We start from the raw sequence: 18,988 nt of genomic DNA, 5'->3' as shown, positions 1-18,988 counted from the left end.
ATCAGCTGTTGTTTCTTTATTGGGATCGGTATTTGCCCTTGCAGACAGATTTCACGTGCCACGATCCTATGGTCGGTCCTTCATGAGTCGATTGTAACGTTAAGTTCTGTGTAACAGAGACTGTCATTATCCTGGGTGTTGGGTTGGTTGCTGTAACTCTAAAAGCTACCTACTTGCGTTGTAAAATCATATTTTGGGCTTAGGAATTGAATGCAGTGAGCAATTTACCATTACTCGAATCGACCCCTGACGACTAAAGTGAAGTAGACCATGGTAGGAAATAAGTTGAAATGCTCCATGGCTCAAACAGATTCTATCATCTCTGTATGGATGATTGGTCTGATGAGAGAACTCCAGTTTAATTATAGCAACATCGTGAAACGAGAAAACTCGCGTACTCTGATCTGTAACGTTGATAGGTCTTGTCCATGTTATAGCGCATCCATTCATCCTTCAATCATTCGGCACATATTGTCGGTTCTTTGATCACCATGCTTACTCGTCAGCAACAGTACGGTGACTATTGTTGTCTTGTCGTTTTCCAAGAGGATGTGCACGTTCTATACATCACCTCCCCGTTGCGGGTCAATGGTAGACGGGCCTTGTTTTTGCATCTGATGCATCCAATGGCTGCAATAGAATACAGCTAAGACGGGTTACACGGATGCTGATGTTGCTATGGTCCAAGGAAAGCCCTTTCAGCCTCTACATGCTGTATCATTAACTCAACGCTTTGAGTTTGGACGACAGTTGGCTTTTGTTTTCCTATGTGGGAATACTACAACGACTGATTAGTGTGACTATGAAAGTATATCATGTTTTTCCGCATAGTACTATTAAGGTAGCCTACGGAACTTGGTCGGCGACAATGAAATTGAATATCATGTTGGGGGATTTCTCTTTCTTTCATTGGCCTAGCCACTACCTATCCAGTTGTGTGGATTGAGTACTCTTTCCGTCCTATCTTCCACATCCAGGTATTCTGCTCCTCTCTGAACAATAGCATGATCTATCACAGTATACCTTTGAGCTTCATCTGCCAACCCCTCCCAAGTCACAGTAAACCATCTCCCACATGGAGCTCCACATCACACCGTACAAGCAAACCAACCTGATAAGAACACATCCTAGCTTGCTCAAAAACATGATGTTGCAGATCTCGTATCATGCTGGTTGTAAATATCTCACTCACCAGCGAACAATTTACCCTGGAGAGAGGGGCGGATCAGTCACCACTATCGATCCGCAGAATCTCTCCGGGAATTACTCCGTGAAGCCTATTAAATAGAATAATAGCTACCGATGTCGTTCTCCTGGTCAACTCACTGTAAAAACTGTCTCACGGTAGAGCTTAACAAGACGCTGTGTGACAGCACATAACACCCTGCAGTTCGACGCCAGCTGTTTTCGAGCCTCATTACTGAACTTGCGTTGTTGCATATCATCTTTGTCCCGGATACGACACTGGTTTTGTTTCCTTGTCGATACACCCGTGAAAGTGCACGGTACTACCGAAGAAAAGTGGCCCAATTGGTTCATCGTGAGTTGATGTTTGATCACGAGCGACCGTCTCACGTGCTGAGAGTTCGTGTGGATGTGTATATAACTAACAGGCTGCAGACGATATTACCGTAGCACCCTCCAGAGCCAGCATCAACCCAGCTCTCTGTAATCATGGGTAGCACGGATCAAAGTTTGCGAGCCTGGTGGAAAGAGAGCTCGGTGTATCAAGTGTACCCTGCATCTTATCAAGATTCCACTGGCTCTGGTGTTGGAGACCTGAAGGGCATTATCTCTCGAGTTGATTACCTCAAAGACTTGGGGGTCGATATCGTATGGCTTTCACCAATCTTCAAGAGCCCTCAGGTTGATATGGTGTGTTACCACCTTTTTTTCCCTTTCGAAAAAGCAGCAATATTGCATTGTATACTAACAAACCTCAGGGGTATGATATCAGCGACTATTACACAATCGACCCTCCATATGGTGATGTCTCAGATGTTGATGTCCTCAAGGACAAGCTCCATGAACGAGGCATGAAGCTCGTCCTCGACTTGGTCATGAATCATACCAGTGATCAGCATGAGTGGTTCAGGGAGTCTCGAAAGTCCAAGGACAACCCTTATCGTGATTGGTATATCTGGAAGCCTGCAAAGTACGATTCCGAAGGAAACAGACACCCTCCCAACAACTGGGATGCCCATTTCCAAGGTAGGTGCACTATGGCTTCTAATTCTGAGTGCCCCAGCTGACGAATTTCTAGGAAGTGCCTGGGAGTACGACGAGACCACAGATGAATACTATCTCTGCCTCTTCTGCAAGCAACAGCCAGATCTTAACTGGGAGAATCCTGCAGTCAGAAAACAAGTTCACGATGTCATGCGCTTCTGGCTCGACAGAGGCACCGATGGTTTCCGCATGGATGTTATCAACTTTGTTAGTAAGGACCAGGCATTCCCCGACTCTGACAAGACTGTACTTCGCGGTCATGAATTCTATGCTTGTGGTCCCCGATGTCACGAGTTTCTCAAAGAGATTGGTGCTATTCTGCAAGAGTACGATGCTTTCAGCGTGGGTGAGATGCCCTGTGTGCACGATGAGCGTGAGTTGATTAAGGCTGTTCGTGGTGACCGTGGAGAGTTGAGCATGATTTTCCACTTTGAGTTGTAAGTCAAGGTTTCCAACATCAGACTTATATCAGTTGCTGATCAACTCGCAGGATGGATCTTGATCATGGCGTCGGCGGCAAGTTCACACCTAGATCCTGGGACCTTTCTGAGCTCAAATCTACCACCCTCAAGTGGCAGAAGTTCATGTACGACAATGAAGGCTGGAACGCTCTTTACTTGGAGAACCACGACCAACCACGGGCTGTCAGCCGCTTTGTTCACGATGACACCGAGCATCGGGTGGATAGTGCGAAGCTTATCGCCATCTTCCTGGGTTTCCAGTCGGGCACCCCTTTTATTTACCAAGGACAGGAGATTGGGATGACCAATGTCCCTAGGGACTGGGACTTGGAAGAATACAAGGACCTTGACTGCCTTCGACATTGGGAGTAAGTCAGAGAATCCAGCTGCTAAACATATTTCACTGACATCCCTTATAGTCTTCACAGAAACGATGATGAGGCGGCTCGGAACTCCTACAAGGTCGAGTATCAAAAGAAGTCTCGTGACAATGCCAGAACTCCCATGCAATGGGACGCAAGCCCCAACGCTGGCTTTACTACTGCTGATGCTAAGCCTTGGATGAGAGTCAATGATAACTACAAGGAAATCAACGCTGCATCCCAGACTTCAGACCCCAACTCTGTGTATGGCTGCTACCGCAAGGTTCTGCAGAGACGAAAGGAGTTCCTAGACATATTTGTATATGGAAACTTCCAACTCGTTGACGAGTCCAACGAGAAGGTCTTTGCATACTCACGAAGGGCCGGCAACGGAGAGACTGCTCTCATCGTATGTAACTTCACAACTGATACAGTTGCGTGGTCTTTGCCTGGCAAGACTCGAGAGGTGCTGGTCAGCTCTGCTGGAAGGGCAGTTGATGATTTAAACAGTGGCGAGACTAAACTGGCACCTTGCGAAGCCTTTGCGGTCCTGCTCGAGTAGAATGAGCTGAATATTAAGTCTCGCAATGGATTTGATCCCCATAGAAGAGGGCAATGACGATACTGGCCAATTGATAGAGTTAAATCAAACCGTGAATTCATTCACTCATAGAGTATCGAAGCTTGTGGCACGAAGAGAGTTGACAGCAAGACGAAGACGTGCATTCTCATTACCCAGCGGTTGATATTGGCCGAGTATCTATTCATACAAGGTACATAAACCACTCCTTGTCCCGCTCTATTCGTGTGGATTTGTCCATTACACCGACGCTCTAGTCCTGTCGTCCCTTTAGTAATCGCTTGGTAACCTTGTCCTTCTCGATAATGTAAACGTGGGCACCCCAGCCCGAAAGGGCATCACGGTCAACAGCGTTGAGCAACGACTGAGAGATGGTCTCAAAGAGGGCATCGGGTTCCTACAAGTATTATTATCAGCATTTCGCTCTTGAGCGGAGCAACAGCCGAACTCGGGCGATGTATAGCTGCTTTGTCATTATTTGCATACCAGATCAGGCTCCCAGAGACCCTCGCACATGCCAAAGAGCTGCTCCGAAGCGGTGCCAGAGACAATGAAGTCCTTGGCAAAGTCGATACAGCCAATACTATCGAAACCACAGATAAAAGGCTTGCCAGTCTTAGGATCAAGACCAGCAACGACAGGAGACACAAAGTAAGGTCCAAAACGGCGCTCGTAGAGAGATGAGGAAACGAGGTTGGCAAAAGTTCGAGGGGCGATGGAGCGCTCCTCACGCAGGCGATACATGTTGACCTTGTAGCGGAAGAGGTCGCTCACGGTGTTAACATCGGTAGCCAGGCCAGTGAGACCTAAGAAGACGTCGCCGTACTGGAAGATCTTGGGGAAATTGTTGGACACAGTCAGAGCCTGGAGACCGAGGCGAAGATCGCATGCGATGGCGACACAGTCCTTTCCGACCATGGCGACACAGGCGCCGCCGTCTGGAAGAAGAGGGAGGTTAGCTATGGATGAAGGCTGGTATAATGGCAGGCGACCGAGACGAACTTATCGAGAAAGGAGATGACTATTGATTGAGTTCTATGATTAGCTTTGTGTGACAAAGAGATTGGCTCGCCGGAGGTTAACCTACCATGATGACTTCTTGAAGGTAGGAAGGTAGATGCGAGGTCGGGGAATCGACGTCAACCAGCGGCCGTCTTATCGAGAGGAACTCGGGAACAAGGGAGGCGGCGATTCGTTATGTGAAACCGCAAGCTTTGCAGTCGCTAATTCGTATCGTATCTTCGCGTCGTGGGGTTGTAGAAGAGCAGCCGGCGTGGAGTGGATGGAGTGCGAGTTGGACAGTTGAAGCTCCCGTCACTGGGTTGGAGCTACAGAAGGTGCAGTGCAATGAGGTTGCTGCTAAGGTCCGTGGTACGTACAGGCGGGCTGCAAGGCAAACACGGTCTGGCGTGGCCGGGTACAAGCAGGTCCACGTCTGTTAGAGCAGCCTACAAGCTGTGGCGGCTGAGGCTCAGTTACTTGAATTACATAAGCGAACATATGGTAGAGTTCGAAATCGCATTTGGAGAAGAGAGGAACGATTAGTACAAAACAGCTATTTCAGACTCTGATTCACAGAAGCTTCCATGTGTTTCAAATGATCATATAGAGGTGCCGTAAATTCCGAGCACTCGATACTCCGGAGATCTTTCCAGGTGAACTACTTAACATACCTTAGTAGACAATCGAGATTTAGAATAATGCACATACCTTGGTTGCGCATAAAACAGCAGATTTTGCCTAAGGGTGGGTAGTTATTTGTTTAATGCTCTAATCGAGAGGGTTCGAGTCCTCCGTCTTCACCTAATCAAAGTACCTGAGGTTGGTAGGTTCGTTTAGAAGCTTCTAGCAGCTCAGAGAGTTATTCGAGGGTGCTCATAACTCGTGGCTGGCTGCCTGCTGGAGCTGTCCTTGGTAGCTGAGGTCCCTCTCTAAGGTAAGTAACCCCACCGTTGACCACTCGACTCACCCACACTGGCTGCTTACATCACCGCCAACCGAGCTCAACATCCATCCCCCGCGATCATCCTTTATTAACGAATTCATGTTAGCCTAATACAGGTGCAGCTTCAACCCTACACCTCATCGTCTTGATACCTAAGCCTTCTGAAGAATGGCGACCAACGTCGTGGTGATAGCCACCGACCTACGGCGAGCTACTATCAAAGTCAACCCTGGAACCTACCTTATTGATGTGTTGGAGGAAGCTTGTAGAAGACTCAACCTTTCCAGTGATAAATATCTTGTCAAGTAGGTACCACATGCTCGGGCTAGGCTCTGCCGCTGAACGAATGGCTAACGAAATTGACGTATAGACACCGACAAAAAACAGTAGATTTATCTGTTCCCTTCCGAACTTCCGGTCTGTCACCAGGCGCAAAACTTGAACTTGTCCAAAAGTCGAAAACACCTTCTGCTATCCAAGTCGCCCTCCAGGTTCCTCCTCCCGAGGGCCGCGAAATACCCGGTGGCCGGTTGATTCAAAAATTCCCCAGCGATCTCACCATATGGAAGGTTCTACGCCAGTTCGAGAGCGGAGAGGCCAGCAATGGAAGAAACATCAATATTACCGGCCGCGGGATTGCGCAAATGAGTGGTGATACGGGGAGTGGTAGTGGACAGCTTTACTATGAAACACCTGTTCTCAACATTATGGGACGAGAGCTTTCAACCTTTGTCGATTTCCAGAAGACACTATCGCAACTAGGATACAACTCAGGGAATGTCCTGATTAGATTGGACTACCGAAAGACAGACAAGACACTGTACGATGCAATGACAGAAATTGGTCAGTTCTTCAAAGATACCGAGGATGAAGGCCTGAAGGCAGAAGTGCCAGCTGCAAAGGTAGAGCTTGCACCAGAACAAGGGGTACAGAAACCAGAACAGCAAGCACAAAGGGAGACGGAGGACTCACAGATGACGGATAATCAAGTAGAACGGACACATGACCCAGCCCCCATTCAACAAGAAACAGAGCCCAAGGCTGCTAATGAGGACAACATGGATATCGACTCTTCTCAGCCCGGGGATCCTCTGGCACCTATCAACGTTTTCCTTGCCCCTTCAGGGTCAACACCTGCTGCAGCCTTGACTCCTGCTACCGATGCTGACTTTGCCCCTACAATTGCTCATGCGCAACTTCATCAAGCTCGGCTTCAGGGGGATTCGAGGAACAAGCGTCTGCTATCAGACCGCGAATTGGAAGAGAAGGCTGCTGCAGAGGCCGCAAGGATCAACGCAATTAAGTCTATTCTCGTCAAAGTCCGATTTCCGGACAACACAAGCAGCGACTGGGAAGTAAGTCCCTCTCACAGTGGCCAGTTCCTCTACGATGCTGTTCGGCACGTTATGGCCCACAACAACCAACCTTTCCATCTTGTTCTTCCCGGGACCAAGATTGTGATCAAGGACGATCCAAGCCCCAGCAACGGATTGATCAAGGCGTATAAACTGTCTGGGCGTACCTTGATTAACCTGGTCTGGGATGATGCTGTACCATCAGCCGTACGGAAGGAGCCATTCCTCAAGGCCAACATTGCTCAAAAGGGCCAGCGGGTCAAGGTGCCTGAGCTCATCGCTTCGAATGATCAAGAAGAGGAAGTACCTCTTGCTCGGCCAGCACAAGCAGAGAAGGGTGAGGGCTCAGAAGAGAAGACTGGCAAGAAGATACCCAAGTGGCTCAAGCTGGGCAAGAAATAGACAATAGTGGCAGTTTAGAAACGTTACGGTGTTCGCATTAATGATCATTGGTGGCGTTGGTTTAAGGGGGCTTTTTCATAGCGCAAAACAGCGAAATCCATAGGTTACGAATACATATTGCATTCAACGGATCTAAGTTCGAAAACAAAGGTGAAGCGTCACTTATCACGAAAGACAGATTGGAACATGGCTTGATCATTACGCCATAAGTCTCTTGAAAGTGTTGGTATTCCGGTGATCCGCAGCTAAATCCCTGCCACGGCGCGTCCAAGCCGTTAATTTTTTAATCGATCAAATCGTGACCACGCCAATCCATGCGAACCCCGTTCGGTGCCAGATTCCCAAAAATCAGATCAAATCGAGTTGATTTAGTGACCAGTACGGCGGGCCTCAGCGATGACGCGCTGGAGCTCGTCGACCTTGGCCTTGGCACGGCCGAAGGTACCGAGCTGCGGTGCGAGTTAGTACTTATATCGTGGGGTGGTTGCAGTGTTTCGGTTCGACCTACTCTCTTCTTGGCGAGCTTACGGGCACGCTTGTCCTTGGAGTTGCGGAGCAACTCAATGACTCGGCGCTCGTAGGGAGCAAGGCTATGAAAAATGGTGGTTAGCAAAAGTCCGAGCACGTATTTGAGAACTCCTCCTATGGATAGGGTCGATGTCGGCGACGAGGCCTTGAACATGCGGCGCAAATGCCCAGCATCTCCCATCCATCGCCTCCCAATCCAACCTCTAATCCCCAAAATAAAGATATTTGACTTACCCAGCAACCTCCTTGACGACCTCACGGACGAAAGCAGTGCGCTTGCTCAGGTGACCCTTGGTTCGGGAAACACGGGGCTTGACGACACGGGGAGTGGTTTTCTGTAATATCGGCGACAAATGTCAGCGTCCATCGTCTGCTAGTTGGGTGGTTGTCGAGCCCTCATCCGTCGCGAAGGCGAAGACAAAGCAGAGATCCTCCACGAGGTGAGACTGCGACAGAAAGACGTACGTGACCCTTGTTGAGGCCGACGGCCAGGCCAGATCGAGCGGTTTCAGCGGCCATTGTTGCTGGATGGGTTAGTTGGATCGTGAGGTGACGAGAATATTTCCAACAGGATCAGAAAAAACGAGGGGATCTTTAGTTGCCTTAGTTTGCGTACCAAAATTTGCTGAAGCTGTGGGTCACGTGCCGAAGGGTAACGGGTTTTTGCATTTGTGCGAACCCCACATCAAGTTCCATTGACCGAGTGGATCTGTTGCGTGAGACGGCTCGTCAGACTAACACAGATATCTACAAATGAAGAACTACACTTGGCATCATGAACCGTCAACTCTAAATTTGAAACATACTTTGACTCTCTAAAGAAACGATGATGCCGATCATGCTCAAATTAAACGGATGTGGCATCATATCTTGAAGGCCAAGATTAACATCATGGGAAGTCTTTGCCATACTCAATCCCATATAGCCCAGAATCAGCATGAATATCTACTTGGCCTTATCCAGCAACAGGCCATCTTCATCCAGGTGCTGTATGATCTTGGATGCCTCCAAATCCACAAAGGAGGTCAAATAAGGTACGACGATCCTTTGTGCATTGCGATCGACAACCGAGTCTTCAAGGGAGCATCCTCCAATCTTCCTCGTGTTAAAGCGAAACACGCAAAATGTAACCAGCAGAACTCGGAAAGCCATCGCTTCTCAGTCCAACACTTTTGCATGACGAGATCACGTTTCTATTCTTGTGTCACTCAACAGCAACAGCCTTGTTGGCCATCTGTACTGTAACTAAGAATAACTTGACGCTCAGACGCTTGGTTACAGAGGCTCTACCATAAACAATGAGTTGGCACATGGATATTCCATAATAAACGTCCGAGGCTCCGACCCAGCAAACATGAAACATGATCGGCATCCAATCAATCGCACTGCCTGGTTGTTGGATCCTCGCCTCTGATCCCGTCAACTCCATGTCTCCTCACGGATGCAGAAGGATCTGCGGGTGGAATTGGATCGCATTGCACGACGGCACTGGAATCTAGAGGAGGCCCGATTTAATGGGTTACTAGGCCGCGTGTTCGGTAAGGCAAGGAGAAACCACTCGGGGCGGTTGATGCTCTGACGTCGTGTTCTCCATATGGCTTTTGATGAACTTATAAACTACCTACCTCGCTAGTCATGTCTCGAGTTGAAAACCTGCTGTTTGACCACATCAAACTTCACGAATTAACATACGTCTTATAATTATACAACCTCTCACTTCGTACTAAACACACATACTACATTCCTCTAATACTCTCACAATGCAATTCGGACTTTTGCTTCTTTCTGCTTTGCCCGCGACTTGGGCCGCACATCTCTACGCAGTTCCCCAGAGTCTTTCTCTTCTCGAGACCAGTGCTGAAGATAATGGCTGCACACTCCCCGATACCTACCGCATCCGGAACTTCAAGGCAGAGTCTAAAGACAGCGGCAAGACGCTCAGTGCCTTTGACTTCGTATTCTTCGACGAGGACACCAAATTGACGACTCCTTGCCACAAGAACGCTTCTTCAAAGGCCATCACGGGCTTGGGGGGCAGAGATCGTTTTGCGTGTGACAACGACGCGGTGGAGTTCATCTGGACTGATGATACCAAGAAGCTATGGATGATGGAGAAGGTCTGTCAACAACAGGATGGGTAAGTCTTGACTCCTTGATCTTAAAGAGACAACATGTATTGACAGTAACCCAATAGATCTGTACCATATGAAGCCAGTGGTAGCATCATTCTCAACGTCAAGTGCGCCAGGACTGGCAGCTGCTCAAGCAACTCGACAGACCAGAAGTCGGCCTTCACTAGCCTTCAACCCGTGAGGGAGGCTCCTCCTTCCTAAGAAAACGGTCTGTGATAAGTTAGATCTTGTGATGTTGAGTCGTGCAGGATCCAGCCTGGTAGTCAGGCGTGCTACTTTGTCACTTGTACAAAACAAAACTGGACGTATGAGGATGGTAGTGAAGTGAGGAAAAGACAGCGATAAGGCCCTATTAGTACTACGACCGAATAGAGAATCGGCTCAAAACGTCGATCTGAGCAACGTACTTTGTTCATGATTTCTTAAGATCGTTTATTCAGGAACAAAAGCCGACTTCCGCCTCCAACGTGAAAGAATGTAAAGTGGGTCTATAATCCGGGGTAGTGTAGTCTCGTTGGCCACTCAGAGTGTCTCATTCGGCTCTAAACAGAGAGAACAAGTGACACTTCTTTTCCATTGGTCATTTGGTGGCCTAAACAGGTACCGCCGGTTCTAGTACATGCGCCGTATGACCTCAACAGTTTGAAGTGTTACTCACGAGACCTGTCAACCCTGATCTTGACCTCTTCACTTAATCTACCTGCTATTTCAGCTCTCATCATTATGTGTGTTGAGGCTAAAATCAAGCAGTCCTCAACAATTTGTTAATGATGCATTGCTTCTTTTCCCTCATCTCGTCCATTCTCAATTCGGAGAACTTCTGAGTCGTTACCAGAAGTTGATTCTACAACACAGAGCGAGGATTGGGGACCTTTCCCAATATTGAAAAAAGATTAACGCATTTATGGACGCGTCTACAACTGTTCAGACTTTGCAACTATCAGCATAAGGCACCACGTTACACCATGCGACTCAAACCTGTCAACACGATGAGGACACTGACTCTTCAGCTGGTTCTCATCACTTCATGCCTCGCTCTGAGCAATCCATTATCAATACTCAGGCACAGCAATAATAGTCCTGATACTAAGCCGTACGGCATATCAGTGCCCTTATTTGCAACACTCGAGCGTCTGTCGCGGCTCGTCGACATTGCCTATTGTATTGGCACCACAGGAGTCAGGAAACCCTTCGACTGTGTATCGCGCTGCAGCGAGTTTCCCAGTCTCGATCTCATCAATACGTGGAATACCGGCCCTTTACTCAGCGACAGTTGCGGCTATATCGCTGTTGATCACGGTGTGAGACAACGCGGAGACAATGACGCTTACATGGCCGGTGAGCCTGCTATCGTGGTGGCCTTCCGCGGTACCTACAGTATCGCCAATACGATTGTCGATCTGAGTACTGTACCGCAAGAGTATGTGCCGTACCCGTCTCCTGACAACGGCGGAGAAGAACCTCCTGACGAACCGGAGCATCAATGTACAAATTGTACGGTGCACATGGGGTTCCTCCAGTCCTGGAAGAATGCTCGACGCCTCGTACTTCCACAATTGAGACAGTTGAGGCTCCAATATCCTTCTTATCCTGTTCAGCTTGTAGGCCATAGCCTAGGAGGTTCCGTCGCTTGCCTCGCTGCACTGGAGCTCAAGGTATCTCTAGGGTGGCAGGACGTCATAGTCACGACTTTTGGTGAGCCCCGAGTTGGGAATGAAGGGCTCGCTCGCTTCGTCGATGAGGTCTTCCACCTAGATGGCCAAGATGATCTCGAGGGGCGAGAATACAGGCGGGTTACTCACAAGGAAGACCCCGTGCCCCTTCTTCCCCTGGGCGAATGGGGTTACAAGTCACACGCAGGTGAGATATACATCGCCAAACAGGAGCTCAGCCCTTCTGAAGCCGATATTTACATGTGCATCGGCGACAACGATCCGAAATGCATATCGGGGGCAGACGACTCGTTATGGATGACGATACGCCGCTTGTTCCATGTCAAAGGCCTTCTAACGGCCTCGGACAAATTGGCGGAGTTGAATGGATACCCTTCCAGATTCAAGCTATGGCAACTGCTGTTTGCTCATCGGGACTACTTCTGGAGACTAGGCCTCTGTGTACCAGGAGGCGACCCTGCAGATTGGGGCAGAGGACGGTACCAAGCACCGGAAACGGAGGAGTTATGAGTTTTAACTTATTGTGTTGGAGTTGACAGGCGTTGATGATATGGAAAAGCCTGCTTTAAGATACCTCATGCATATGAACTTAATGGATTAACACATGTGAAGGGCTGGAGTATCAACATGTTTGTAATCAAATCTGTCATGTAATTCATCAAATATTCAAGAAATCCGATGTAGTCTCAAGCGTCTAAAACCCAATGACTCACATTCCAGAATCACCATATGGACAAAAGAGATCATGTTTTCTACCCCGTGCCAACCAGTACATTTAACGTGTTGTTCAGAGTCCTACGTTTTTCTGGTGACCTGGTCCAGCCAGTCCCGCTGACCACGGGCTAGACCGCGCGGAAAGCTCCACCAAAACAAGCCGAACCAGGATTATTCAAAGTCATGTCAAGTGATAAAGAAGGGTCCCAGGCTAAAAGAGGTCCCTGAAAGAAAGAATTCACCTTGGGGAAGGCTACTGGAACTCAGACTTATCCAGCCTGGTCGACTTGTTTCTATGTAGACAATCTATCATCTCGAAATCCCACTATAATAAGAACGAGATAAGAAAGGAGAACACCACATTCCTGCTGCTGAGCTGTCTGTACTGTATGAGGCAAAACCGGTTTCCTCGGCTCTGGTGGAACGTGGGCTTCGGATGATTGCAGATGGGTCCGTGGGATCAGAGGAGAAATCGTTCAGTTCAACAGGGGTTTGATGAGCGACAGAGCAGCTATTTAGCCCCAGATTGCAAAAAGAAGGGGTCCATTGAAGTCGGCCAGGGCTGGTTACGAACAAGACTACAAGTGAGTTGAACTTGACAGCTACAGTGCTCCCATAAAGTGGAATTTCTTGAAACGAGCAGGACATCACCGAACTCTAAGCAGCTAAAGAGTTCCCGCATCCAGGTTCGCGGATTCCTGGTCAAGGATGGATAAGTCGAGGCGTACGATATGACATGGAGGGGTTGCAAGCAAGCGGAATGAGAATGTCAAGTGTCAAGTCACAAAGCAGGGATTTGACCCGTCCAAAGCGAGATGGGCAGATCTTGAGATTTGATGCAGCCCAGCCAGGCCAGCAAAGAGTACTGTATCTATCAGTCCTGACGAACCCCATAGATAGGGCTCTGTTTCTTGATGGACACGAGTGTGAGTGCTGTGGATGGATTGTGTAAGAAATCTTGATCCAGGTTTCAGATAGTGGTTTTGGTCTTGGTTTGATACATATATCGCAACAGGCGTCTCAGAGTCAGGATCAGGGTCACAAAGTCCAGACTGTATCGAGTGGTTGGATTTGATAAGCTCTTAGACGCTGGAGTGGGCGGTTAATACAACGGACGATCCCAGGAAATGAGTTCATCTCGTGCGAAGCTCTCACGGCCTGTAATCTAGCAAAATAGAATTGTCATGTGCTGGTAAGCTCTGTGAGAGTCTAACTATGAAGGCGTATGAATGGTAGACTCTCATGTGCCTTCTGGCGGTAGTGGAAGTCGTAGGCAGACAACAACAGATTACCACTGGTCAAAAGCCTCTCCGATCTCAGACTTTCAGCCATGATTCGTGTGTGAGATGCGTGCTGCCGTCTGTGGCGGGCTTGGAGATAACCAGGACAAGGGCCCAATAGAAGTCGTCTCATCAGCCCCAATGAGGCTGATTCTATTATGATGCAGAGACAACAACAACAAGCATTGTGTGATTTCTCGTAAAAAAAAAAGCAGCTTGCCGCAAAGGAGACATTAGCACGTGCATATCAGCACCATCCCCTGTGAATCAAAGTAAAGGGGTCTGCACAGGCGTAAATGAACTGGAGGAGAGATTGGCGTCAACTGCCAGGGCTAACGAGCACCAAGCTTCAAACAAAGGCCAGAAAACTGTTTCGTTTGGTGGAAGAGGGGTGAAGTCAATGGAAGGGGGCTCATCTCTGTCGTCACTTTTTTTTTACGCTCACGTGGCTACCTGTGCATTGTTTACATCTGGCATGGATGGCATGGCATGGCATGGCAGCCTGGGGCCAGCCAGGACAAGCCCAGGTTCCTTGAGTTTCTACTAACTTAGCACGCCAGCTCCGCAATATTTGAGACTGCGGACACTCAGATTGCTCCAAGCTACCTTCAGTATTGGATGCACTGCAATTTAGATGAGGCGGGCAGCTATGGCGCACCGGGTTCCGTCTGGACTTTTTAACGGGGACATGTTCCGCTAAACGGGGAGATCATATCGGCTCCCCTATTTTCTCCTTTCTCTCCAGTTAATGGCACTGTCGGTTGTCTTGAAAAGATCCATTCATTATTAGAGCGGTGACTGGGTTGTGGTGCACTAATGTAGATATGCGGGTTAAACAGTTACCAAGAAGTGGGAGCCAAAGGCCAAAGGCCAACAGCCCGGGCCCAAGGCGACCCTGGGATTGGGCGGGCCAGGCTGTTCCTCAGGCGAGACACCCCTAGAAACGATGGGGGGAGCTGCCCGCACTGGGGGCCTGCCCGCTGCCTGTCCGGCTGGCTCCCATTAGTACAGGGCGCTGCCAAAATCCAATTCTAATGCGCAAAATACGTACCTACCTCGCTCACCCAACGCCTGACCCGCCTACACCTCAGTCCAATCCAGTCACTGGTCTCTCTACCTTACCTTACCTCTACTCATCCCTCTCCCTACGCGCCCCCCAACTCTCAACCTCAAAAATTCAATCTCTCACTCAACCTCTCTTCTCCCTGTCACGACTACTTCCACTTCCTTTTTTCTTATCAAACAATTCCCAATATCTTCCAAAATGGCCACCGAGGTATGTATTCTCCCTGCCAGCTTCTCTATTCTTCTCTAGAGATGTTCTACCCTTTTTCCCTCTCGGCCTCCTGTCCCGCCGAAGGCCGCACAACCCCTCCTCAATCGAAGCCCAACATGGACAAACGGTGACAACACCATGAGGTTCCTCCTCGAAATTCACGATTCTTGCATGGCCTTGAACTCTCGGTTATGTAGCTTGCGATTCTCTAGAGGCTCTCTCAACTTGTCATCAGGCGGTGTTACTCGATCCCCCCCTCCCTGCTCATCTCCTCATCCCCATCTCTCTAATCAAGATGCTTGATGCTGACTCTCATGGTGTGATAGCGTGAAAGGTTTGTCTATATCATCCCCTCCCGAATCTCTTCCGATGCTATCGGCGCCCCGCCAATGCCTTGGCTCGTCCAGCTCGTTCAGAAATCAGAACCCCTTCGAAGGACGTCGTATCGCTGACATCGTACGTGTTACCTCACTATAGCAAGACCTTCCTGGCCCGCCTCTGCGAGCAGGCCGAGCGCTACGATGAGATGGTCACCTACATGAAGGAGGTGGCTAAGCTGGGCGGAGAGCTCACCGTTGACGAGCGTAACCTCCTCAGCGTCGCCTACAAGAACGTTGTCGGTACCCGACGTGCCTCGTGGCGCATCATCTCCTCGATCGAGCAGAAGGAGGAATCTAAGGGCTCCGACAAGCACGTATCCACCATCAAGGACTACCGCAACAAGATCGAGACCGAGCTCGAGAAGGTCTGCCAGGATGTTCTCGATGTCCTCGACGACTTCCTCATCCCCAACGCCGCCACCGGCGAGTCCAAGGTCTTCTACCACAAAATGTGCGTTTTTATCTTCCCCGCCTCTAGCCTGAGGCCCCTCGTCTTTCCGCCCTTTTTGTGCTCACGCAGCACTACACCCATCTCGCTGCATGCGTGCTTTTTCCACCGAAAAAAAAAGAAAATGCACTCCTTTTTTTTTTTATTTAGTTATCGAGAAGCTGACCGTGTTTCTTTCTGATGAATAGGAAGGGTGACTACCACCGTTACCTCGCTGAATTCGCCTCGGGTGAGAAGCGCAAGGGTGCTGCTACCGCTGCCCACGATGCTTATAAGGTAAGGCTAAATTAAAACCCAACTACCCCCCCACCACCGTCACATGCCGCAAGATCCGGGCCGCTGGTGCCCCTCGCTGACAAGTTTTGCCCAACCACAGAGCGCTACCGATGTTGCCCAGACTGAGCTCACTCCCACTCACCCCATCCGTCTGGGTCTCGCTCTCAACTTCTCCGTATTCTACTACGAGATCTTGAACTCCCCCGACCGTGCTTGCCACCTCGCGAAGCAGGCCTTCGACGATGCTATTGCCGAGCTCGACTCTCTCTCTGAGGAGTCTTACCGCGACAGCACCCTGATCATGCAGCTCCTCCGCGACAACCTCACCCTCTGGACTTCTAGCGACAGCGCTGAGGGCGAGGCCGCTGGTGCTGCCGATGCTCCCAAGAAGGAGGAGGGCGAGGCTGCCAAGCCCGCTGAGCCTGCCGCCGCCCCTGCTGAGGAGCCTGCGCCTGCTGCCGCCTCCTAAATCTGTCAATAATCCCCCTCGATACCACATGCGTCTCGGCATATAGGAACCGAGACGTATTCTTGCCCCGGTTACACTTGTCTGCCCCCGGACACACGGATAGCTGGGCCTGTCTTGGGCGGGCTGGATGATAGTACGAGGCTTCTTCTTTTTGCGCGGTGCGTTGCTTTTTTCCCATGGCGATGGAGAGGGAGGAATCACAAAGGGTCTGGTTTCTGGCAAGGGAGAGTGTACGGCGTGGAATCTTTCGTCTTGTTTGTCCGTCGGACTAGTAAGAAGGGAAGAAGGGAGGGGGGGAAATCGATCCGCCAACACTCGGTGATGACGGCTATTTGTCTTTTTTTCTCTCTTTTCTACCTGGCAGATAAATCGCAAAGTTTCCTCCCCTTTTCATACATCTTTTTCTTTAGCCTACTTTCCGCACCTGGCATTTGTGTATCTCTCAATCCCCGTCTTGTTGGTCATTAAGAACGTGGACAGGGCTTAGCCCGTCTTGATGGATCGTCACGAAGAAGGCTTTCTCATGTTAACGCTTTTCCCCCATTGTCTTATGTCTTTTATGTTTTCTGTTCATGTCTACTGGTTCGTTCTCAAACGTAACCCCCCTGAAGAGAGGCAATGGAGAGATGAATTGTTTCCTGTTGTTTCTAAACAAAGACTTATCCCCAAAAATCAACCCCTCTACATTTATGTTCATGGGTACCGAGAACAAAGTGGTGGTATAAGCTGCCCCTTGGCTTTTCCGATCTGAAGCCTCTCAGAGTTCTGTACTGGTGACACTTGTTCTCTACTGACATTTTCCTGATGTTGAACTGTTGCATTTCCCAGCGCTTGTGTTCCGTCTTTCCGTTCGCGAACCATCTGCTATGGGTTTTCCGAAGTTTGCATATGTTAACGTTAATGTCGGGTGGAACAAGCGTCGAATGTGATAGTCTCTCGTACCCAAGATTAGAAAGATTGGTTTACATGTGCATGCTAGTCTAGGTGCGTGGAATTGTCTGTTAAGGACATTGATTAATGAAGAATAAATGCTATATCATGACACATGTCGGCATGGCCCCGGCTGCGTATTAAGAAGTATTGCTGGCACCGGGCCGTTCGTAAGCAAACGGGACAGACGCATTCCTTGGTAGCGACTGCTGATGCGTCAGTCCATTAGCGACGCTGTCACCGTTCCTCGGTGCGACGGTTGAGTAACCTGGCTGCCCGAGCCAACCTCTCTTGCTTCTCCTTCAAGCCATTTCCTTCCTCACTATCCCTCTCCAGAATGCCGCCTTCTTCATCCCTCACGTCCTCTCCCCGGGCCACCCTGTTCTCAAGTCCGCGGTACATAGCGGTACGGCCATCTGGGGGAAGCTCGGCGGCAGCAGCAGCCATATTGACAGCAGTGCGTCTCTTGGGCCCAAAACGCCAGCTAATGCGCTTCCACAAGCTTCGCGGCTTGGAACCAGCAGGTGATGGAGGTGTAGCAAACGAAGTATCTGGGTCGGGGTCTGGAGTGGCGGCGGATGAAGACGATAGTGATGATGATAGGGACGGGGCCGTGGGGAGGTGTAGGGCTGAAGCGACTTCGGTGCGCCAGATGTGAATGCGCTCTTGCTTCGCAGGAGGCATGAGGGGGTTGATCTTGATTCGGTGATCTGAATTATCGGCCATGGCTGGTTCTGTTACTGTTGAAGCTGATGGCTTGCGATTTGATAGGAGCAATTAATTTCTTGTGATTGGGTAATGGGATCCGTAAGGAGATGTTGGATTATGAGGCTCAATGCGTATCGTGTGATATTAGTCCGAGGCCAGTCGGAATTGCGAAGCTTGCCATCAATGATTTGCCGTTCGTGATGATGAGAAGCGGACGATGAGGACCTCAAAAATCAGTAGCTCATTGACAATCTTTGTTTTGCGTCGTCCAGCGATTTCATCCGTGTACGCCAATGACTCGCGCAGATCGTACGAAATCGTACTATCAAAGGGCCTGAGCGTGCTGGATCTGGGGGTTGTCTCCAAGACTCGAACACACAAGACCAGATGAGGATTAATTGCGATGACCTGTGATGATGTCCCAAGGACCAAGAAAGAAAAAGCAAACAAGACTGAAGGTTCTCTCCGTGCGAAGGGAAAAGGAGAAATTGCGATCAAGGTTCAGAAATAAAAGAGGCAAGGCGAGGTCAAGCAAGGTAGGTTCGGTTCAAAAGTGATTGGAGCTAAGGAAATCACGGACCGGGGACGATCTCTTTGGCTTCGATGGGGGGGGTGGGTTTCTGAGCGCGGGCCAGAAATGAATTAGGTTAAATAGGTACGATAGCTGTAGGTCTTGGGAGTTGTTCTTTGACGTATCGAGGACTGAGATTGGAATTGAAGGTATCCCAGGAGAGCATCAGAGGTGGAGGGAGAGGAGACGAAGAGACGAAGGAAGAGAGTGGTTTTTTGCAAGGTCCAGAGGTCGAGGGTGTGATATGATTGATAAAATGATCAGCGTTG

At 49.5% G+C, this 18,988-nt stretch overlaps 9 protein-coding genes across 15 annotated transcripts; 5 read left to right on the top strand and 4 right to left on the bottom strand.

Annotated features, from left to right (window-relative positions):
- The first annotated feature begins 1,277 nt into the window (after positions 1 to 1,277).
- FOIG_00623 (trehalose-6-phosphate hydrolase) lies at positions 1,278 to 5,165 on the top strand. 2 transcript variants are annotated; one of them, XM_031196902.1, is made up of 6 exons: positions 1,278 to 1,540; positions 1,621 to 1,875; positions 1,944 to 2,211; positions 2,264 to 2,666; positions 2,720 to 3,058; positions 3,110 to 5,165. In XM_031196902.1, the coding sequence occupies exons 2-6, from the start codon at positions 1,675 to 1,677 to the stop codon at positions 3,612 to 3,614; spliced, it is 1,716 nt and encodes a 571-aa protein (XP_031072669.1). In that variant the 5' UTR covers positions 1,278 to 1,540; positions 1,621 to 1,674; the 3' UTR covers positions 3,615 to 5,165. The 2 variants fall into 2 exon arrangements, with proteins under 2 accessions (XP_031072669.1, XP_031072668.1); XM_031196901.1 differs by having other exon boundaries at positions 1,278 to 1,875.
- FOIG_00622 (proteasome component PUP3) lies at positions 3,170 to 5,328 on the bottom strand. Of its 3 annotated transcripts, XM_031196898.1 has the most exons (4): positions 4,720 to 5,328; positions 4,635 to 4,653; positions 4,119 to 4,570; positions 3,170 to 4,029 (listed from the first exon to the last, which is right to left on the bottom strand). In XM_031196898.1, exons 1-4 carry the CDS (start codon positions 4,720 to 4,722, stop codon positions 3,886 to 3,888), a joined length of 618 nt encoding a protein of 205 aa, XP_031072665.1. In that variant the 5' UTR covers positions 4,723 to 5,328; the 3' UTR covers positions 3,170 to 3,885. The 3 variants fall into 3 exon arrangements, with proteins under 3 accessions (XP_031072665.1, XP_031072666.1, XP_031072667.1); XM_031196899.1 differs by having other exon boundaries at positions 4,119 to 4,653; XM_031196900.1 differs by lacking the exon at positions 3,170 to 4,029 and having other exon boundaries at positions 4,032 to 4,570.
- Positions 5,329 to 5,460: 132 nt separating this feature from the next.
- Positions 5,461 to 7,537, top strand: FOIG_00621 (uncharacterized protein). Of its 2 annotated transcripts, XM_031196897.1 has the most exons (3): positions 5,461 to 5,568; positions 5,684 to 5,882; positions 5,948 to 7,465. In XM_031196897.1, the coding sequence occupies exons 2-3, from the start codon at positions 5,746 to 5,748 to the stop codon at positions 7,332 to 7,334; spliced, it is 1,524 nt and encodes a 507-aa protein (XP_031072664.1). In that variant the 5' UTR covers positions 5,461 to 5,568; positions 5,684 to 5,745; the 3' UTR covers positions 7,335 to 7,465. The 2 variants fall into 2 exon arrangements, with proteins under 2 accessions (XP_031072664.1, XP_031072663.1); XM_031196896.1 differs by having other exon boundaries at positions 5,461 to 5,882; positions 5,948 to 7,537.
- On the bottom strand, positions 5,562 to 8,596 carry FOIG_00620 (60S ribosomal protein L36). Its single transcript, XM_031196895.1, has 4 exons — positions 8,328 to 8,596; positions 8,097 to 8,197; positions 7,843 to 7,924; positions 5,562 to 7,783 (listed from the first exon to the last, which is right to left on the bottom strand). Exons 1-4 carry the CDS (start codon positions 8,379 to 8,381, stop codon positions 7,703 to 7,705), a joined length of 318 nt encoding a protein of 105 aa, XP_031072662.1. The 5' UTR covers positions 8,382 to 8,596; the 3' UTR covers positions 5,562 to 7,702.
- On the top strand, positions 8,594 to 10,437 carry FOIG_00618 (uncharacterized protein). 2 transcript variants are annotated; one of them, XM_031196893.1, is made up of 3 exons: positions 8,594 to 8,846; positions 8,887 to 9,999; positions 10,057 to 10,437. In XM_031196893.1, exons 2-3 carry the CDS (start codon positions 9,623 to 9,625, stop codon positions 10,193 to 10,195), a joined length of 516 nt encoding a protein of 171 aa, XP_031072660.1. In that variant the 5' UTR covers positions 8,594 to 8,846; positions 8,887 to 9,622; the 3' UTR covers positions 10,196 to 10,437. The 2 variants fall into 2 exon arrangements, with proteins under 2 accessions (XP_031072660.1, XP_031072659.1); XM_031196892.1 differs by having other exon boundaries at positions 8,594 to 9,999.
- On the bottom strand, positions 8,808 to 9,014 carry FOIG_00619 (uncharacterized protein; the record flags this gene model as incomplete). Its single annotated transcript, XM_031196894.1, has 1 exon — positions 8,808 to 9,014. One exon carries the CDS (start codon positions 9,012 to 9,014, stop codon positions 8,808 to 8,810), a length of 207 nt encoding a protein of 68 aa, XP_031072661.1.
- Positions 10,438 to 10,553: 116 nt separating the features above from the next.
- Positions 10,554 to 12,427, top strand: FOIG_00617 (triacylglycerol lipase). The gene has a single exon (XM_031196891.1). It carries the CDS (start codon positions 10,960 to 10,962, stop codon positions 12,175 to 12,177), a length of 1,218 nt encoding a protein of 405 aa, XP_031072658.1. The 5' UTR covers positions 10,554 to 10,959; the 3' UTR covers positions 12,178 to 12,427.
- Positions 12,428 to 14,795: 2,368 nt separating this feature from the next.
- FOIG_00616 (tyrosine 3-monooxygenase/tryptophan 5-monooxygenase activation protein) lies at positions 14,796 to 16,510 on the top strand (the record flags this gene model as incomplete). Of its 2 annotated transcripts, XM_031196889.1 has the most annotated exons (5): positions 14,803 to 14,937; positions 15,264 to 15,271; positions 15,415 to 15,768; positions 15,954 to 16,041; positions 16,142 to 16,510. In XM_031196889.1, exons 1-5 carry the CDS (start codon positions 14,926 to 14,928, stop codon positions 16,508 to 16,510), a joined length of 831 nt encoding a protein of 276 aa, XP_031072656.1. In that variant the 5' UTR covers positions 14,803 to 14,925. The 2 variants fall into 2 exon arrangements, with proteins under 2 accessions (XP_031072657.1, XP_031072656.1); XM_031196890.1 differs by having other exon boundaries at positions 14,796 to 14,937; positions 15,264 to 15,768.
- A 1,167-nt stretch (positions 16,511 to 17,677) lies between these two features.
- On the bottom strand, positions 17,678 to 18,166 carry FOIG_00615 (uncharacterized protein; the record flags this gene model as incomplete). Its single annotated transcript, XM_031196888.1, has 1 exon — positions 17,678 to 18,166. One exon carries the CDS (start codon positions 18,164 to 18,166, stop codon positions 17,678 to 17,680), a length of 489 nt encoding a protein of 162 aa, XP_031072655.1.
- Positions 18,167 to 18,988: the final 822 nt, after the last annotated feature.

Source organism: Fusarium odoratissimum (genome assembly GCF_000260195.1).
Source record: "Fusarium odoratissimum NRRL 54006 unplaced genomic scaffold supercont1.1, whole genome shotgun sequence".
Taxonomy (NCBI): Eukaryota; Fungi; Ascomycota; class Sordariomycetes; order Hypocreales; family Nectriaceae; genus Fusarium; species Fusarium odoratissimum.
This window is presented reverse-complemented; position numbering and strand designations above follow the sequence as displayed.

Bases quoted from the DNA above. Each gene is read 5' to 3' on its own strand.
- FOIG_00623 (XM_031196902.1), top strand. From the start codon at position 1,675: ATGGGTAGCACGGATCAAAGTTTGCGAGCCTGGTGGAAAGAGAGCTCG. The intron at 1,876-1,943 runs GTGTGTTACCAC...AACAAACCTCAG, and splicing joins AGAGCCCTCAGGTTGATATG to GGGTATGATATCAGCGACTA. The intron at 3,059-3,109 runs GTAAGTCAGAGA...CATCCCTTATAG, and splicing joins GACTGCCTTCGACATTGGGA to TCTTCACAGAAACGATGATG.
- FOIG_00622 (XM_031196898.1), bottom strand. The intron at 4,030-4,118 runs GTATGCAAATAA...TAATACTTGTAG, and splicing joins GTCTCTGGGAGCCTGATCTG to GAACCCGATGCCCTCTTTGA.
- FOIG_00621 (XM_031196896.1), top strand. From the start codon at position 5,746: ATGGCGACCAACGTCGTGGTGATAGCCACCGACCTACGGCGAGCTACT. The intron at 5,883-5,947 runs GTAGGTACCACA...ATTGACGTATAG, and splicing joins AGTGATAAATATCTTGTCAA to ACACCGACAAAAAACAGTAG.
- FOIG_00620 (XM_031196895.1), bottom strand. From the start codon at position 8,381: ATGGCCGCTGAAACCGCTCGATCTGGCCTGGCCGTCGGCCTCAACAAG. The intron at 7,925-8,096 runs GTAAGTCAAATA...CATTTTTCATAG, and splicing joins GTCGTCAAGGAGGTTGCTGG to CCTTGCTCCCTACGAGCGCC. The intron at 7,784-7,842 runs GTAGGTCGAACC...CTCGCACCGCAG, and splicing joins GTAAGCTCGCCAAGAAGAGA to CTCGGTACCTTCGGCCGTGC.
- FOIG_00618 (XM_031196893.1), top strand. From the start codon at position 9,623: ATGCAATTCGGACTTTTGCTTCTTTCTGCTTTGCCCGCGACTTGGGCC. The intron at 10,000-10,056 runs GTAAGTCTTGAC...GTAACCCAATAG, and splicing joins GTCTGTCAACAACAGGATGG to ATCTGTACCATATGAAGCCA.
- FOIG_00617 (XM_031196891.1), top strand. From the start codon at position 10,960: ATGCGACTCAAACCTGTCAACACGATGAGGACACTGACTCTTCAGCTG.